Here is a 20303-nt window from a genome sequence, read left to right as displayed (position 1 = left end):
GCTTGGTTACATCTGTATCGGTAAAGTTTAGAGCCAGGTTTAAAGCTGTTCTTCTAAAAATCATGGTATTCTTCTGAGGATCCAGTTACTTTGTTGTGAGTAAAAAAGCTTGATAGGCCTGACTTTTCAAGAACAAAAATGGATAATTTTAAATCTATTTCATGTTGTTGGGGGGGGGGTATGATTTTATTCTGCATATTTTCATCAGGTATTTGTATTACATTAGCTATTTTATAGATTTTGGATATTATAAACAATTTTGGATATTATAAACAAATGCTTAAAACATAGTCTTAGAGCCAGGCATGTGCCGAGGTAGGTGGGGTGACACTATAAGGCCATCCATCCTCAGCTAGACAGCAGCTTGAAGACTGCCTGGGGTATATGAGACCCTGTCTCCAAAAAACTCAAAAGCTTCCACAGTTAAACTAAGTACAATTACCTTTGCTATAGAGCTCAGATTATAAGATTTTTATTGAGCTTTTTTCATTTAACCAGTCACAGATAAAAATAATCTGGAAAAAAAATCACACTTATTATTTAAAGTAAACTTCATTTCCCAGTAAAAATCGAGCCACTGATTTTGTTTTCATTATAAATTTCTTACTTTGAGAAAGAAATCCAAAAGGATATACTACATATACTTTCATTGTTGGATCTTTAGGCCTTTTGTGTGCTGGCTTAGTAAGTAGTTCTTGCCATTCTCTTTTTTTCTTTTGCTTTGCAAGTCTGATTAAAATGTGATCATGGTCTTTTAGCTTCATATAAGACTCAAGTGATTTTTACATTTTATTTTAACTGAATTGCAGTGTGAAAACTTCATAAATTATTGCATTGTTTTCCTTCTTCCACCCAACTATTTTTATTTCTTTTCCCTGTCCAGCTTTCTTTTTCATGGCATATAGTTATACTTGGTTCAAAAGTATTTTAAAGATACTTTGGTTATATAGGATGTTTCTTCTTTTAGGCTGTGTTCTATTTTATCAATAATCTAAGCAGTTATTTTCAGTGTTTTCATCTTTCTGTTTCTTCCTTTATTGACAGCTTTTGTAGAAAACTGTTTTTGATGTTTTCTTCCCATGTTGTGCTTTGGTTTTCTCAGAACATTGGACAACCAAAAGGGAACTGGAGTAAAGAAGAGCCCTATGTTGTGTGGACAGTATCCGGTTAAAAGTGAGGGGAAGGAACTGAAGATAGTTGTACAGCCTGAAACCCAGCACCGAGCTCGGTACCTGACAGAGGGCAGCCGAGGCTCAGTAAAAGACAGAACACAGCAAGGCTTTCCGACAGTGAAGGTACTCATTTTATTTAGTAATGTGTGGAGACTGACTGATGAGATGGCTTCTCGGGTAAAGGTTTATTCCCAGAACCCAAAGAGAACTGGCTCTACATAGTTGTCCTGACCTCCACACACCCATGCCATGGCACACACATGCCCACATACATGCTCCCTACACACAGCCATCAAATAATTGTAAAAATAATGCATGTGTATGTGATGAATTTCCTTCAATTTTTATTTATTTATTTATTTATTTTGGTTTTTCGAGACAGGGTTTCTCTGTGTAGCTTTGCGCCTTTCCTGGAACTCACTTGGTAGCCCAGGCTGGCCTCGAACTCAGAGATCCGCCTGGCTCTGCCTCCCGAGTGCTGGGACTAAAGGCGTGCGCCACCACCGCCCGACTCAAGAAGAAATTTTAAAGTGAATGCAAAGAAACATAGTAGAAATTACTAAGAACTTAACCAGACATGATGGAACATGATTTTATTTATAGCTTTTTTTTTTCCCCTTAATATATGAGTGTTCTGTCCACATGTACAAATGCATGCCAGAAGAGAGCATCAGATCCTGTTATTATAGATGGTTGTGAGCCATCATGTCGGTGCTGGAAATTGAACTAAGGACCTCTGGATGAGCAGTAGAACAGCGAGTACTCTTAACTGTAGTTGGTGGGATTTTTTTGTTTTTGTTTTGTTTTTTTAATTCTTTCCCCTTTGGGGGCCCACTACCCAGCTCCCAGATAAATACACTTATGAGTGCTCAGCCTTAGACTGGCTTGTTTCTTGTCTGCTTTTCTTAATTTAAATTATCCTGTATACCTTTTGCCTCTGGGCTTTTACCTTTCTCAATTCTATATACCTCTCTTTCCTTCTTACTCTGTTGCTGGCTGTGTGGCTAGCCTCTGTCGTCCTCTTCTCCTTTCCTTGTTCCTCTCTCCTCTCTTCTGTTTTATTCATTCTCTCTGCCTGCCAGCCCCACCTGTCCCTCTCCTGCTTAGCGATTGGCCATTCAGCTCTTTATTAGACCAGTTATGTGTTTTAGACAGGCATAGTAACAAAGCTTCACAGAGTTAAGCAAATGCAACATAAAAATGCAGCACATCTTTGTATCATTAAAAGAATTCCACAGCATAAACAAATACAACACATCTTAAACTAATATTCCACAAAATTAATCTCTGAGCCATCTCTCCAGCCCCTAATAGCACATGCTTTTAATTCCAGCATTTAAGAGTCAGAGACAAGCATATCTCCATAGAGAGTTCCAGGCCAGCCAGGACTACCTGTCTCAAAAAAAAAAAAAAAAAAAAGATTTTTAAAGTTGTCAGCATTAGCTTTTAAGAACTTTGACTTAAGTAAAATTTTATCACTTGGTATATTTATTATAAAGAATATTATCGTTGAAAACATGAACTGTCATTCATTTTATATTTGAATGAAATCATGATTAAGACTCAGGATTAGGAAACTTGTCTATGATCATTTGTTTATACCAGTGTTACCGCTCTAATCGATCTGTGACCAATCCCTCAAGTCCAGGACACATAACAGGCAAGAAGGAAATTCAAGGTTTTCTTTGTGTGTGTTTAGCTGGATATTTTAATTGTTTTGTCAGTATTCTTAATCTGATTATCTATCTTTAGGTTCTGCTTGGTCTAAGTACTTACACAGCTACATGTGTTATTGCCTCACTATGATAGGGAATGAACTGACTGCCCTAAACAGTTCATTTACTCACTCACTCAACAGACACTCCAAAAACAAACAAACAAAAAACCCAAAAAACTTGACATGTTCTCTGTTCTCTACTAAATAATTACATAATCCATCTGTAAAAGGAGATCAGAATGGATACACACTTCCTCATTTCTTTAATTATTTCCCTGATAATGATAGTCACTGCCCAGAGATGCTCATATAATGAGATATAAAGATGTGACATTTTTGTAATTTCTTCTTGCATACTTTATCAACAGCTTCAGTGTTTTTACTATAAAACTTCTATATATGAACTGTCATTTATTTATGAGAGTTTTGCTAGAGGTCGATAGTGACCATATAGCTGACCATAGATGTTCTGGCCCGGGATTTCATGGTCCAGTCTTTGAAAATGAACTTCATTTTCCTGTCATTTGTGTGGCTGCATTTCAAATACTTTTCTCCTTAACTGCTTAAGTAGTAAAAATTTATCATATATATTCTCATTTGGTGATGAAGATGTTGCCATTAACACAATTTAGTGGTAGTAGCAGATCCTGAGTAGTAGATATACTATCTGAGCAATTGTGTATGTATTCCCATTCACTTATACAAATAGATTATGTGATGGTTTAGCTTAGGCATCTAAAATAATTAAAATGTGGTTATTGTAGAACCACTGCAATATTTTTCTTTATTTTTCGTTTTGAGCCTGGCCTTTATTTCAGCTCCCTCTGCTAGCTTTATTTTTTTGAGACAAGACTGTCTATATAGTCCTGGCTGTCCTGGAACTCAGAGATCCACCTGTCTCTGCTGTGATTAGAGGTGTGTGCCACCATGCCTGATTCCAGTTCTTTTATTAGAAAATTTTTGGACTGGGTGTGGCTCAGGGGTGAGCACCTGGGTTCAGTCTTCAGTACTCCAAAAAGATTTTACCTATTTTTCTTATTATTTCTTCATCTAGTTTTTTGTTATTGTTGTTTTTCGAGACAGGGTTTCTCTGTGTAGCTTTGGAATCTGCTCTTTAGATGAACTCACAGAGATCTGCTTGCCTTTGCCTCCCAAGTGCAGTTTCTTCATCTAGTTTTAAATATAGGATTTGATTTTGATTTGGTTTTTTTTTTTTGAGACAGGGTTTCTCTGTGTAGCTTTGTGCCTTTCCTAGAACTCACTTGGTAGCCCAGGCTGTCCTCGAACTCACAGAGATCCCCCTGCCTCTGCCTCCCGAGTGCTGGGATTAAAGGTATGTGCCACCACCACCTGGCTTGATTTTGATTTTTGAGACAAGGTTTCTCTGTGTAGCCCAAGCTGTCCTGGAACTTACTCTGTAGACCAGACTGGCCTTGAACTCACAAAGATCTGCCAGCCTCTGCCTCTCAAGTGCTGGGGTTAAAGGCATGCGCCACCAGTGCCCAGGCAGGATTTGATTTTGAATGTTTAGTTTATAATGAGTTTCTTTGAAATGCTAACTAGTGCTTATTCTTCATGTTATCTGGTTCCAGCTGGAAGGTCATAATGAACCAGTAGTGTTGCAGGTGTTTGTGGGCAATGATTCTGGTCGAGTGAAACCACATGGATTTTATCAAGCCTGTAGGGTAACTGGACGAAATACGACTCCCTGCAAAGAAGTGGACATTGAAGGTACCACTGTTATAGAAGTTGGCCTTGATCCTAGCAACAACATGACGCTGGCGTGAGTACTTTTTTCCTTTTTTTTTTTTTTTTTTTTTTTTTTCTTGTGTAAGGTTGTAGTATGTCACACTGACTGGCCTGGAACCCTCTATACAGACCAGGCTGGCCTCAAACTCACAGAAGTCTGCCGTGCCACTATGCATGGCAAGTTTTTATTTTTATTTTTTTTATTTTTTTTTGTTTGGTTAGGTTTTTTGTTTTAGTTTTGGTTTTATTCTTTTTGGAGACAGGATCTGTCTACATAGCCCTGGCTGTCCTGGAACTACTGTGTAGTCCAGGCTGGGACTGGCTCTTGGCAGAGTTTTAAAATTATGGGTATGTGTGTATGCCTGTGTGAGTTTATGTGCATTATGTGTGTGCAGTTGCCCACAGAGATGAGAAGAGGATGTTGGGTCTCCTGGAATTAGAATGACAGAGAGTTGTGAGCCAACCTATATGGCTGCTGGAAACCAAACCCAAGTCCTCTGTAAGAGTAGCAAGTGCTCTTAACTTAACCTCTCAGCCATCTTTCTAGCTCCTACGAAATTTTTTATTTTATTATATATTATACTTTTATGATAATCAAGAAAATATTTCTAGTTCCAGAAAATAGAAGATTTTGAGGGTCTCTCTTTCTCTTTGGTTTTTCAAGACAGTGTTTCTCTGTGTAGCCCTAGCTGTTCCTGGAACTCACTCTGTAGACCTGGCTGGCCTGGAACTCAGAGAACTCCTTCTGCCTCTGCCTCTGCCTCTTCCTCTGTCTCTGCCTCTCTGCCTCTCTGCCTCTCTGCCTCTCTGCCTCTCTGCTTCTGTCTCTGCCTCTGCCTCTGGAATGCTGGGACTAAAGGCATGCGCCACCACCGCCTGGCTATATTTCTTAAAAGCACAGAATAAATCTCTTGTAGGCCATTACTTATGTTCACATTTAAAGAATAATTTTATTTTTTTTACTGTTTTTTCCATTTTAAAATGAAGATTGATAAGATTAAGAGCTTTGAATATTTAAAATTTATCCCTTCATATTTTGTGAGTTTGGGGCCTTATGACTATTACATATTCAAAGAATTAGCAAAGAATCAGCCTTTTTAAAAAAGGAAACTTGTTTTATAATGTACTATTGCTGGGCAGTGGTGCCACTCACTTTTAATCCCAGCACTCAGGAGGCAGAGGCAGGAGGATCTCTGAGTTCTGGGCCAGACCTAATTCCAGGACAGCCAGGGATACACAGAAAAAAATCCTGTCTCAAACTGTCCCCTCCACCCCCAAAAAATTGTACTATTTAGACAATAACAGTGCCACTTGGTACATTTTTTTCCCTGTTTTTAGGGTGGACTGCGTAGGAATCTTGAAGCTGAGGAATGCTGATGTTGAAGCCAGAATAGGAATTGCTGGTTCCAAGAAAAAGAGCACTCGTGCCAGATTGGTTTTTCGAGTTAATATCACAAGGAAAGATGGCTCCACTCTGACATTGCAGACACCCTCTTCTCCCATTTTGTGTAGTAAGTAAGAAAATGTGGAGATGCTAGATACATGAAGAGTTCTTAAGTTTTGTCAATTTTTCAGGTATCTGTAAATTTTAATGTTTTATACTTCAGCCCATGAACATGTCAAACTTCAAACATTTTAAAGCTGTAGTCAAGAGAACACAATGGCAAGCACTTATGCTCCTAGCCATTTGGGAAGCTGACACAGGAAGACAGCTTGAACCCAGGAGTTAAAATCTAGACTGGAGGGGCTGGAGAGATTGCTCAGAGGTTAGGACTCCCTGGCTGTTCTTCCAGAGGACCCGGGTTCAATTCCCAGCAAACCACATGGTGGCTCACAACCTCTATAATGAGATCTGGAGTCTTCTGGCATGCGGGGATACATGCAGGCAGAACACTGGCAGAACACTGTGTACATAATAAATAAATATTTTTTAAAAAATCCAGACAGAGAAAATAACAAGTCACTGTCTCTTTGACCAAAAAACAAAAGAAAACCAAAATAACAGTTGTAAGCTGGATATGGCACAAGCTGTAATCCTAGTAACTAGGAGTAGAAGCAAGAAGACTGCCATAAGTATAGGCCAGCCTGTTCTGAAAGACAAGATATGTCTCAGATTGCAAGTCATCCTTAGCTCCTTAGTGAGGTTAAGGACAGCCTGAGCTACTGGAAATCCATCTCAGAATATAAAAATATTAAAATACATTGGAAAGGTACTTAGCTATTTATAGGTTCCTGTTATCATCATATATACTGATCTTAAAAAGAGCTGGAGAGATGGCTCAGCGGCTGTGAGGACTGGCTGCTCTTCCAGAGGTTCTGAGTTCAATTCCTAGCAACCATGTGGTGGTTCACAACCGTCTCTAGTGGGATCTAATGCCTTTCTGGCATAAAGGTATACATGCAGGTAGGGCACTCATACATAAAATAAATAAATCTTTAAAAAAAATGTAAAAAGGCTGGAGAGATGGCTCAGAAGGTAAGAGTGCTGGTTGCTCTTCCAGAAGACCTTGATTTGATTTCTAACACCCACAGGGTAGCTCACAACTGTCTGTAATTCTAGTCCCAGGAATCTGATGCCCCATTCCATCTCCATGGGCAGTGAGTGCATGCATGTGGTACACAGACTTACACATAAAATTAAAGTAAATTAAAAAAATGTTTTAAGTAATTTGAGGGCTGTCAAGATGGCTCAGCAGGTGAAAGTACTTGTTGTCAAGCCTTGTGATATGAGTCGGGTCCCTGGAACCCACATGGCAAGAGGACTCCCACAAGTTGTGATACACAATAAATAAATGATAATGTAGTTTTTAAAATATTTCCCAGCAATGTCCCCCTAATAAGTCACTTAAATAGGATGCCAGAAGGCAGTTGCCAACCTCCATGATTTCCAGGCATCTTTACCATGTGTTAGAACATTAAAGTGAAACAAGCTTTGTAAAAACTTTGTAAATAATGGCAGGTCACATTTCTTGTTACAAGTAGTGGTGGTACAGCACAGTGCTTGTGAATGAGAAATGAAACTCTTACCTCTAACTTTAGTATAGAACGAAAACAAGTGAAGCTGGGTGGTGGTGGTGGTGGTGGTGGTGGTGGTGGTGGTGGTGGTGGTGGTGGTGGTGGTGGTGCAGCACACGCCTTTAGTCCCAGCACTTAGGAGGCAGAGACAGGCGGATCTCTGAGTTTGAGACCAGCCTGGTCTACAGAGAGAGTTCCAGGACAGCCAGGGCTACACAGAAAAACCAAAAAAATAAATTAAAATAAAACAGAAAACATGTGAAAGTGTGCCTTTAAGTTCAATGATAGTATTATGTGGCTTTTACTATTGTTATAGTTTTAATTATTACACCAATAGATAAATTTCTTCCTTGTTTAATCATTACAGATCAATTTATTTTATATTATGTGCATATGTGTTTTGCCTGCATGTTTGTTTGTACATTATGTTACTGCCTGGTGCCTGAGGAGGTCAGAAGAGGACATCAGATCCCCTATAAACTGCAATTACAATTATGAGTCACCATATGGTACTGGGAACCAAACCTAGACCTATGCAAGAGCAGCTAGTGCTTTTAACTGTTTAGCCATCTTTCCAGCTCTGAGAATTTTTAATATTATTTCTTGAGGTTTTTACTGTGGATTACTTGGATTATTTTCCTTGGCTTTTTGGGGGGTGGGGGTAGGATCTTGATAAGGGGCCTATAATTAAAGGTCATTCATACTGGGGCAATAATCCCAGCACTCGGGAGGCAGAGGCAGGTATATCTCTTGAGTTTCAGGCCGACCTGGTCTACAGAGTTCCAGGTTAACCATGGCTACACAGAGAAACCCTATCTCTGTGTGGAGATCATCCAGACTCTGTTTGTTTGTTTGTTTGTTTTGTGTGTGTGAATGTGTTTGTGTTGGTATGGACAAGTGTGGATACAAGAACATGTGCATGTGCACAGCTTGTGTCTTCCTTAGTCACTCTCCACCTTATTTTGAGACTGGGCCTCTCACAGAACCGGAAGCTCATAGATTTGTCTAGGGCGGCTGGCCAGTGAGTTCCAGGGAACTTCCTTTCTCCACCTTCCAGCATGTGCTGCCTCACTGGCTTTTATGTGAGTGGTAGGCACTTTACCGACTGAGCATCTTTCCAGCTTTACCTCAGTCTCTTAAGTGCTGGGATTATAGGCCTGACTTGGCATTGCTTTTTTATAACTCATATTTGACTTCAAACAGAAAAACGTGTTGTTGAATTTCCTGTTAGCTTATTATAGATATTATGACCTGTTTTCTTTTTGGGTTTTTTGTTTTGTTTTGTTTTTATTGTACTAATTTTGTCAAATAATTACCACAGCTATTCTTTAACTTAGCAAACACACAAATTTTACATCTATTATTTATTGTATGTTTGTGTATGTATGTATGTATGTATGTATGTATGTATTATGTGTTTAGATGTATGTGTGCCACGGTGCACACTCAAGGTCAGAAGACTGCTTGTAGGAATGGATTCTCTGCTTCTGCCATGTGGATTCTGGCACTCTTATCAAGTCTTCAGAGCCATGGCACTAACCCAAACACACTAATTTTTTAAAAAATAGATTTTTAGGGACTGGTGAGATGGCTCAGAGGTTAACACTGACTGCTCTTCCAGAGGTTGTGAGTTCAATTCCCTGCAACTACATGTTGCCTGACAACCATCTATAATGAGATCTGGTGCCCTCTTCTAGCCAGCAGGTATATATGGAGGAGGACCTCTATAAATAATACATAAATCTTTTTTAAAAAATAGATTTTTACTTAGTGTGAATGGCTGTTTTTGCCTGCATATCTGTTTACCACATTGTGCCTGATGCCCACAAAGGCCAGAAGAAGATAACAGATCCCCTGGAACTGGAGCCATGTAGGTGCTGGGAATTGAGCCTGACAACTTGAGTTTGATAGTCTGGACCCACATGGCAGAAGTAAAGAACTGACTCCTGTATAGGTTGTTCTCAGACTACCCACCCACTGTGGCATGTGTACATGCATGCATGTACAGAGAGAGACACAGGTGAACACACAGTCTAAAATAAATAAAATGTAATTAAAAAGTTCGTGATCAACAGAAACAATTAATAAAACTGGATTCATGGTATAAGTTGTTTGTAGATAAGAATTAAGTGTTGATGGCTGTTTTTATGGAGTGTTTATGTGTGTATGTCCACAGCTCAGCCAGCAGGAGTTCCTGAAATCTTAAAGAAAAGCTTGCATAGCTGTTCAGTAAAAGGAGAGGAAGAAGTGTTTTTAATTGGGAAGAACTTTCTAAAAGGAACTAAAGTTATTTTTCAGGAAAATGTTTCTGGTAAGTAGGCATATAACTGGTCGATAGTGTTCCATGTTTCACTTGTTATAAAAATACAGTTAAAGCTAAAGCTACAGAGTGAGAAAGTTCAAAAAATTTTAAATCACTGTTATTATTTCCATCAGATGAAAACTCTTGGAAATCAGAAGCTGAAATAGACATGGAATTGTTTCATCAGGTATATAACTTAAACTTTTTAAATATTTTTGTTGTTTATTCTGAGCAATTCATTTTTATTTGAAAAGCTTCACTCAATTATTGGAGGTTCTTTCCAGTTCTGACATTTTATTTCTTCTGTCACATAATCAGGTAACCCCCACTCTCCATGACCAGCAGTAATGTCCTCCAGAGCACTATTGACAGGATCAAGTAGGATCCTTGCCATACCAAGCTTGTAATAGATACCCATGGAAGACTTGTCAGTTCATTTCATTGTCCCTGAAGGAAAAGTGAACTTTGATCTAAAGTCTGCTTTTTCTGAGGGCACTTCAACCCCTTGTTCTAATTTAATTGTTATGTACCTAGTTTTACTAGTAATTGAAGTCTTATTAATCCATAGAATACTTTCTTGTGCTGTGAACGTGTTTTGTTTTTCTGTTGTTATTGTTACTAATTTAGACAGGGTCTCACTATGTACGTGTTTTGGGTTTTGACATACTGGTTAGATTAATGTAATCTCTCTTTATTTTAGTACTCTCTCTCCACTTTACCCTCCCTCTCTCCCCTTTTATCATCCTTTCCTCATCCTCTTCTCTCTCATTTGTATCGTTTTTCTCTCCTCCTCTTCCATCCATTTGTTTATTTTTCCTTCCCTTCTGAGAAATGGGGTGTTACCCACCCACCCTTTTTTTTCCTTATGTAGTCTAGGCTGGTTGTGAACTCGCTATATAGCCGAGGATAACCGTGAACTTTGCTGCCTCTGCTTCCCAAGTGCTGGGATCACAAACATGCCTGGTTTCTACAGAACCGGGGGGTGGAACCCAGGGCTTCACGTGTGCTAGGCAAGCACTCTACCAATTGAGCCATGTCCATCCTCAGCCCAATAATTAAATTTACATTTAAAAATATATATGATGTATATGGGAGCATGCATAGCATATAGTGTGTGTGTGTAAGTCAGGACAGATTTATGGACTTGGCTCTGTCCTTCCATATGATCCAGGTATCAAATCCAGGTTATCAGGTTTGTGTGGCAGGTGGAATGCAGCGGTCTTTAGAGGGTTGTGAATTTATTGTTGTTTTACTATTGTATGGGGGGGGGGGTTGTGCATGTGGTAGTCAGAGGACAACTCTGTTCCTTCCACATTTCTGTGGGTTCCAGGATCAAACTAGGTCATTAGGCTTTTTCAGCAAGCATTTTTACCTGGTGAGTCATCTCCCCGGCCCTGTCTTGGACTTTCTGCAAATGAGTTTATAAACAAACTAAATCATAACAATGATAGGTCATTGGTTCTGTGGTTTTGCTCATTTTTTAAAAAAAAAATTTCTTTCAGAGAGAGAGAGAGATAAGTGCCTTTCTGGGAAACATTTTCTTAGAATAGAGTAAGATCTGGTATCCTAGAGAATTGACCTATAACTCATATTAAATGGAGAACAAAAATGAAGTATTAGAGAGAGAAAGAGGTGTTGAAATAAACAGAACTTTGGAGCTGGGCATGGTGGCGCACACACACCTGTAAGACCCAGCATTTAGAGGTTGAGCAGGGAGGAGTAAGACTTACAGGCCAGGCTGGCAAGATGTTTCAAATGACATGAGTGCATTTTGTGTATGGTAGGTACTATTACCTGACAGACTGTGGGCAGAACACCCTAGATCTTTGTGGACCTTCTACTTTTGTTGTTTGAGATAGTTAAAAAGTACTGTTAGGAAAATAAATGTGATTGGGTTGGGGAAGAATACTGCTTCTAAAGAATGGGCAGGGAAGGGAAGACTTCTGAGGAGGTGGCGTTTATATGTAAGACCTGAGTATGGGTATGGAACTTGCCATCTGAGAAGATGAAAATGCTACAGTTGGAGAGAACAAGTCTGAGATAAAGCTGAGTTTAATAATTAAAAGGATAGACAACATTTAAGTTTAAAAAAGGTCAATTAGCTATAGTGTATTAAGCCATTGGGAAAGTAGGAATGAAATGAAGTTGATCAAGCGGGGACCTTGTGATGTGTTGTAAAACATTTGGGCTTTACCATGAAAGAAATATTAAGATGAATGACATGGTGCCTATCAACCTTTAAATCATCATTTTTTGCTTGGTGTAGTGGCCTATACCTGTAGTCCCTGAATGTAGGCTTTGAATGAAGCAGGAAGATCTACAGATTGAGGCAACTTTGAGCTCCATAGCAAAGACCTGGCTGTAAAAATCTAGTGCATTTTTTTTCTAATCAAACTTTTAAAAACTGTACAGGTAACAGGTAATATACTTATTTTTTTCTTTTAAACATTGGCTTCCTTTCTGACTCTTACACTTTTCTTTAATTAGAACCATCTTATTGTGAAAGTTCCCCCATATCATGACCAACATATAACTTTGCCTGTATCAGTGGGAATATATGTTGTGACCAATGCTGGAAGATCTCATGATGTTCAGCCATTTACTTACACTCCAGACCCAGGTATGTCAAAATGAAAAATTCTAAACTAAAATGAATAATTAATTTTTAGTCCTTTGAAAAAGTTTGAAGTCCAGACAACCAAAAAGAAAAAAAAAGGGGGGGGGGACTATAAGTATGAATTTTTACTAATTTGATTTGGAGTTGGGTAGTATTTTCTAAAAATACAGCTATAAGATACTGCTGCTACTCTTAGAATCATTTCTACCTATTCTCAATAATGAAAGAGCTGACAGTGCTTGAGCTCAGGTGCTCCAGAGTTAGTCACAACTTGCATCTTAGTGAAGATCCCTCACTAGTCATTGAGTGTCTTTTAAACGCAAAAGGTGAAACTCACAACTGGAAGTTGCTAATACTTTAGTTTGTCTGGATTATGAGGCCTTTTCTTTTTCTCCTCCTGATCACACTGGGTTTGATTCCAGGGCCTTAGTATCCTAATCACATGCTTGACCACTAAACTATATACCTCTGGTCCTAGTGTGCATTCTGAGAAGGTGAAAAGGAGAAACTTGAAATGATAATTAACAACACAAAAACTATCAGACTGATGATAAATATTTTGGTGGGGTTTTTTTGTTTGTTTGTTTGGTTGGTTGGTTGGTTGGTTGGTTTGGTTTGGTTTTTTGAGACAGGGTTTCTATGTGTAACAGCCCTGGCTGTCCTAGAAGTCTATGTAGACCAGGCTGTCTGCCTCTGTCTTCCGAATGTTAGGATTAAAGGCATGAGCCACCACCTCCCGTAATAATGTTTCAAATATAATTTTAAGCACTTCATGGTTTAGAAATCAGGGTGGCATGTGCCTTTAATCCCAGCAGGTGGATCTCTGTGCATTCCAGGATAGCCAGAACAGTTACAGAAACCGAGAATCCCGATCTAGGGGGGGAGAGGGGGGAAGAAATCAGAGTGTGGGAGACCAACCCCCACGTTTATTTATCCCAGAGACTCTTGAGCAGTGAGGGATAAGAGACTTAGTTAGAAATAAAGAGGGGAGAGAAACTCAGGATAGCCTCAAGTGGGCCTAGATCCTTATCCACCGGCCCAGAGCTTTATTCCAAAGGGCTTTTTATAACAGTGCCAAGGGGAGGGGCAAAGGACCTCCCTCTAGCTAGGTACAGCCAAGTGTAGACCCTCTTACGCTGTCATGCTGAGTATAGCCACCAGGAAACCTAGAAGGCTCCAACATCAGAGCACAAAAGCAACTGAAATGTTTAAAGTATAGACGATATTTAGCTGAAACATGACTTATGAGTTATTTGCCTATTTTATTTAGTTACCTGAAGAATTAAAGCCTCTGATAGAAATGAGAAGAGCTTTTTGGAAATGAAAATTACTGGTTTGTTGCATTGCCTGGGGGCTCAGTTTCTGCTGTAGTTATTATTGGCTCAGTTTGTTCTAATGAGTACTATTTCAGAATGTAGTTCTGCATCTGCAGTTTTTATTGATAATGTTATTCCCACATACTTCGGGACCCAGTGAGATAGAAGGTGAGGAAAAGTGATAGAGAAAGAAAGCTCCTGCTCCAAAAAAATCAAAGCAGAGCTGAGGAGATAGTTCAGTCAGTAAAGTGCTTGCCTTGCGAGCATGGGGATCTGAATTGATTGCCAGAACCCATAAAAAGCCGGACACACTCTTGTGATCCCAGCTCTGGGGAGACAAGACAAGTAGATCATTGGAGCTTGCTGGCCTGGGTGTTGGGACCCCTGGAACTGGAGTTACATAGTCAGTTGGGAGCTGCCATGTGGATTCTGGGAACTGACTTTGAGTCCCCTATGAGAGTAGCAAGTGCTCTTAATCAGTGAGCCATCTCTCCAGTCCCCAATTTTGTCTTTTTATTCAGTTAGAAATAACTTTTGATGTTGTTGTGAGAAATAATTCATTAAAAGTAAACCAATTCAAATCTCATTTTGGATATGTTTATAAATATAAAATAAATTAATTGAGAGTCATGACATGCCCACCTCCCCCATACTAATAATAATTTTTTTTCCCCCCGAGACAGGGTTTCTCTGTGTAGTTTTGGTGCCTGTCCTGTATCTCACTCTGTAGACCAGGCTGGCCTCGAAATCACAGAGACCCGCCTGCCTCTGCCTCCCAAGTGCTGGGATTCAAGGCGTGCACCACACCACCGCCCGGCACTAATAATAATTTTTTTAAAAATGCTTAAAGCACTGAAAGCCAGGGTGTGTGATTCCAGTTTGTAGTCTCAGCACTCAGGAGACTATAATGCATTAAGATTGCCAGTTGAGTCCAACCTGAGCGACATAGGAATACTGTACTTCAAAACCAAACAAACAAGCCTTGACAAATAGAAATTAGAATGTGTTTTAGATAAAAATAACTGGGTCCAGCAAGCTTGCTCAGTGCGTAACGGCCTAGCAGCCCAACTTCGGTCCCTGAGACCCATGTGGTAGAAGAGAACCACTTCCCACAAGTTGTCCTTTGACCTCCATATATGTGCTGTTGTACATGTGTATGCGTGCATATAAACAGTAAATAAATAATTTTTTTAACTTTTGATTTTTTAAGGCAGGATTCTCAGAGATCCACCTGTCTCTGCCTCTGCGTTAAAAACATTTTTAATAGGTTTGAGAGTTCAGTCTGTAGTGTTAAAGTGCTTGGGCATGAAACCCTGAGTTTGCTCCCTGCTCCCTGAACACATTTTCCAGCTGTGATGGTACTTTGTAAGTACCAGAGCCAGTGAGTTGGAGATAGGAGAGTCCCTGAGACTTGTTGGCCAGCCAAACTACCCTAATTAGTAAGCTCCAGGCCAATGAGAGACCCTGTCTTAATAGACAAAATCAGTAGTTCCTAGGGACAGATACCTGAGGTTTACCTCTGGCCTCTTACACAAATGGGCACACATGTGCACATGTATCTACACATACTTGAACACACACATCCATATAAGAAAGGGAATTAAAAAAAAATATGGGCTAGGGAGGTGGTTCAATCAGTGAAGTACTTGCTGCACACAGGTAAGGACCTGAGTTCCATGACCAGGGCCCACACAACAAAAAGCTGACTACAGCGGTGCATGCTGGAGAAGAGGGGTTGATGGTTCTTTAGTTAGGGTTTCTATTGCTACAACAAAACACCATGACCAAAACAGAAGTTGGGGAGGAAAGGGTTTTATTTGGCTTATACTTCAGTGTCACTATTCATCACTGAAGGAAGTCAGGAAGTCAGGACAGGAACTCAAACAGGGCAGAAACCTGGAGGCAGGACCTGATGCAGAGGCCATGGAGGGGTGCTTCTTACTGACTTGTTTCTCTTGGACCATCAGCCCAGGGATGGAACTACTCACAATGGGCTGGGCCTCTCCCATCAGTCACTAATTAATAACATGCCTTATAACTGGATGTTATGGAGGCCTCTTCTCAATTGAGGTTCCCTTCTTTCAGATAACTCTAGGTTGTGTGTCAAGTTGACATCAGACTAGCCAGCACAGTGGATATGAGCACTTGTTGCTCTTGCGGAGATCCCAGGTTCAGTTCCCAGCACCCATATGCACTGGGGAGGTGGAGGCAGGAAGATCTGTGGGGTGGTAGCCAGCCAGTCTAGCTAAATCCATGACCTCCTGGTTTAACTAGGACAGTAGTTCTCAAACTTCCTAATGCTTTGGTCCTTTAATACAGTTCCTCAGGTGGTGGTGACCCCCCCCCCCCATAAAATTACTTCTTTGATACTTAATAATTGTAATTTTGCTACTGTTATGAATCATAAATATCTGGAATGCAGGATATCTGATAAGTGACCCCCGTGAGGTCGTGACCCACAAGTTGAGAACCACTGGGAAGGCCAGGCAGAGGTGGCACACCCTTTAATCCCAGCACTCAGGAGGCTGAGGCAGGTGGATCTCTGTGAGTTCAAGGCCAGTCTGGTCTACAGAGTGAGTTCTAGGATAGACTCCAAAGCTACAGAGAAATCCTGTCTGGGAAAACCAAAAGAGATGGGGGTGGGGAGGAGAGAACACACCACTAGGAAAGGAACCCTTGTCTCAAAAAAAGGTGGAAGGGAATCTATAAAACATAGAATAATTACCATTTGAAGCCAAACCTACTCATTTGCAGTTCAACATTATTATTTAGAAATGACCTTTGTTCTTCAGCGCATTAAATTAAAAGCTGTTACAGAAGATTTAATAGTAGCCTTGGAGTTCTCTGTTAATGCTAGTAACGAGATGTAGTGTGTTCATCTTGCATATTTTAATTTACTTTAAATATTGACAAATGTTTTTTCATATAGGTAAATGATAAATTTTTTTCTTGCTAGTGCTCTAATATAGGTGTTAAGTTTTAAATGTCTGATATTTGGTGTCAGTCTTCCATTCATCTCGCGTTACCAACATGTACAGTGTTAAAAGAATTCTTAAATTTTTCTGTTTTGTTAAGTGATCATATGTTCTATCTACTTGGAGATGAGTATATTTTAGAGGGTAGTCTGCTGGCAATAAAAAAAATTACCTCAACCTTGGATTTATAGTAAATAAGTCAGTGATGTGCTGGGAAAATATTCCAGTTAAAGAGTATTAGAATATGTATTTTACCAGGATCAATAAATTGAAATAAATATATGACTTTTATTTTCAATAGCAGCAGCTGGTGCTTTGAATGTAAATGTGAAAAAGGAGATATCTAGTCCAGCAAGACCTTGCTCTTTTGAAGAAGCCATGAAAGGTACCAAGTTGATATTTCTCAGATATTAATTTGGCCATCCTATGTGTTCACTGGTAAACCTTAGTGCTTTGTTTTCTCTGATGTATTGCGGTACTTAGCAAGGTGTTTTCCAAATTATAAAATAAATATGTTTAACTTCACTGATGCAGAGACTTATTTTTCAACTTGATATTTTCCTTCATTTAGCATATTGATATACTTTAAAAACAAAACAAAACATAATAGACCAAACATAATGGTGCATGTTTATAATCCTAACACTTGGGAGGCAAAGGAATCATAAGTTCAAGACCACCATAGGCTATGTAGCAAGACCTTATATCAAATGACAACAAATATGTTAGAGTAGAGGAGTTTGTTTTTAAATTCTTCAGTTTAGAAAAAAACAAAAAACAATACCTTCAAAGGGGACTGGAGAGATGGTTCAGCCCTTTAGAGCACTGACTCTACTTCCAGAGGACCTGATTCCGTTCCCAGCACCCACATGGCAGTTCATAACTGTCTAATCCCTGTTCCCAGGGATCAGACTCCCTCACACAGACATACATGTAGGCAAAACACCAATGTACATAAAAAAAAAAAAAGAAAAAGAAAAACCCTTAAGGGCCTTCAGGATGGCTCAGTGGATAAAGGCACTTGCCAGTAGGCCAATGACTTGGGTTAAATCCCCCAAACACACATGGTGAAAGAAGAGAACCAACTCTTAAATGTTGTCCTCTGACCTTCACACATACTATGGCACTTGGGTACCCATACATACACACAGATAAATACATAAATAGGGAAAAAAAAAAACCCAAGCCTCTTAAAAGTAATGTGTATAAATCACACAAAAAGGTAAAACAGAAGCCTGCTGGCAGTGGTGCACACCTTTGATCCCAGTACTCAAGGGGTAGAGGCAGGCTGATCTCTGATCTCTGCCTGGTTTGCAGAGCAAGTTCCAGGACAGCCAGAGCTGTTACACAGAGATACCTTGTCTCAAACCCTAGCCCCACCCCCCTGCTCAAAAAAAAAAAAAAAAAAAAATGTAAAGCAGCAATTTTGAATCTTTCTTCTTAAAGGAAGATACTGATACTGATACTGATACTGAAATCTGAACTGTAGGTATATGAAAAGTTGCCTTGGATCTAACCATTATTTCCTTCTGACATGTTTATTTACTGACCTACCAACTTAAGAGTTTTGTTTGTTTGTTTGTTTGTTTGTTTTTTGAGATTGTAACAGCCCTGGCTGTCCTGGAACTCCAACTCCAACTCAGAGATCCGCCTGCCTCTGCCTCCTCAGTGCTTGGATTGAAGGCAAATAACCACCACTGCCCTTCCCTATCAATGTAAAACAAAGAACAACAGAAACAAGTATGATGGTACATGCCCACAGTCCCAGTGCTGGGGTATCTGAGACAGGAATTTCATGATCTCAAGGCCTTGCTAGCCTACATAATAAAACTGTCTCAAAAAACCCAAGGACAAAGGAAACCATGAATATAAAGTGATTTAAGTCAAGTCTGTTACAAAGTGGAAGGGCAGATTACTGCTCCACAATTTATAGTATGTTGTGATGATGCTTTTATGCCTTTACCTATGAAGGTACAGATTGCATTATGGCACAGTTCTGTAATTCTTTTTTTTTTTCTTCAATTTTCTACCTTTTAATTCATGTGGATTAAATTATATAAAGGGACATAAGGAGCTTGATAAATCTTACCAGTTACAATGAAACTTTTCTGTAGTAAAACAGAGTGTTCACATGTAGAACAGTTCCTTACAGCTTGCTGTTGTAATTGTGACCACGAACATTTTCCAGAGTAGATTAGTAAAAAAACTATGCATTTGCAAATAGACTGGGAAGCTTGTCAGACTCAACTAAAGAGACCCATTTAACTACTGTTTATTGAGCATTTACTTGTAGGATCTGTGTCAGCCATTAAAATAAATTCAGTCAGGCGGTGGTGGCATATGCCCTTAATCCCAACCCAGCACCCAGAGGCAGGTGAGTCTCTGAGTCTGAGGATAGCCAGGGCTACAGAGAAACTCTGTCTCAAAAAGAACCAAAGGGAAAAAGAAATTAATTAATTCATCTTTGTTAGATGAATACTCTAATTACTAAAGAACATCAGGTGTGTTTATAATCTGTCCTGTTTGTTTTGAGGCAGAATCTCACTCTGTTAACCAGGCTGGCCTGGAACTCCTGGCAGTCTCTTGTCTCAGCCGCCAGCATGTTGGGATTACAAGTGTGAGCCATGGTGCTTGACTTTAGTTCATCCCTTAATCCTGTGTTCATAGAGAGTCAGGTCCAGTAGATCACAACCCCATCCTATATGGAATATCATATAAAAGGACATGCATCGAATGTTTAAAAAGCCATGGTTTGGTTTTGTCTTTAGTGGTAAAAAATTTAGTCCTTTAAATAAATCTTACTAGCCAAAAATAAATAAATAAATGAATAAATAAATAAGTAACTGGATATGAAACGGACAATTCAGACCTTATTTTTGATAAAAACCTTATCAATTAAAAGTAGAGTAAAGTAGAGGAGCTGGAGAGATGGCTCAGTGGTTAAGAGCACTGACTGCTTTTCAGAGGATCTAGTTCAATTCCCAGCACCAACATGGCAGCTCACAACTATCTATAATTCCAGTTCCAGAGAACCTGACACTCATGGCAAAACACCAATACACAAAAAATAAAAATAAATAAGCTTAAAAAAAAGTAGGGTAAAATAATTTTATGAAGATGTAAACTAAACTGACTTCTAAACTGTCTTATAGATTTAAACTATAAATTTGTTACCATAAAATAAGTAGCAATTCCTGTTCTATATTAAAAGAAAATAATAGCTTCAGAACTAGGACTTTTCCATAACAAATAGCTTATATTTAACGATTCCTTGAAATCAAAGCTTTAGTACTGTGCCAGAATGCTAAGTGGAAATTTATTTATTTATTTATGTTTAAAGATTCATTTATTATGTATACAGTATTCTGCCTGCACATATCCCTGCAGGCCAGAAGAGGGCACCAGATCTCATTACAGATAGTTGTGAGCCACCATGTGGT

General features: G+C 39.3%; 1 protein-coding gene across 4 annotated transcripts in view; it reads left to right on the top strand.

Annotated features, from left to right (window-relative positions):
- Nfat5 (nuclear factor of activated T cells 5) overlaps positions 1-20303 on the top strand; it is an 85823-nt gene that overhangs the window by 51716 nt on the left and 13804 nt on the right. For all 4 annotated transcript variants that reach the window (XM_059264047.1, XM_059264046.1, XM_059264048.1 and 1 more), the window contains 7 exons: positions 1103-1295; positions 4482-4672; positions 5977-6149; positions 9830-9964; positions 10090-10142; positions 12443-12575; positions 17165-17248. In XM_059264047.1, the coding sequence (XP_059120030.1) occupies positions 1103-1295; positions 4482-4672; positions 5977-6149; positions 9830-9964; positions 10090-10142; positions 12443-12575; positions 17165-17248 (962 nt within the window). The remainder of the gene's footprint in view (positions 1-1102; positions 1296-4481; positions 4673-5976; positions 6150-9829; positions 9965-10089; positions 10143-12442; positions 12576-17164; positions 17249-20303) is intronic.

This window comes from Peromyscus eremicus, chromosome 5, assembly GCF_949786415.1.
Source record: "Peromyscus eremicus chromosome 5, PerEre_H2_v1, whole genome shotgun sequence".
Taxonomy (NCBI): Eukaryota; Metazoa; Chordata; class Mammalia; order Rodentia; family Cricetidae; genus Peromyscus; species Peromyscus eremicus.
Note: the sequence above shows the minus strand (reverse complement) of the source record. Positions and strands in the feature narration are given on the sequence as shown.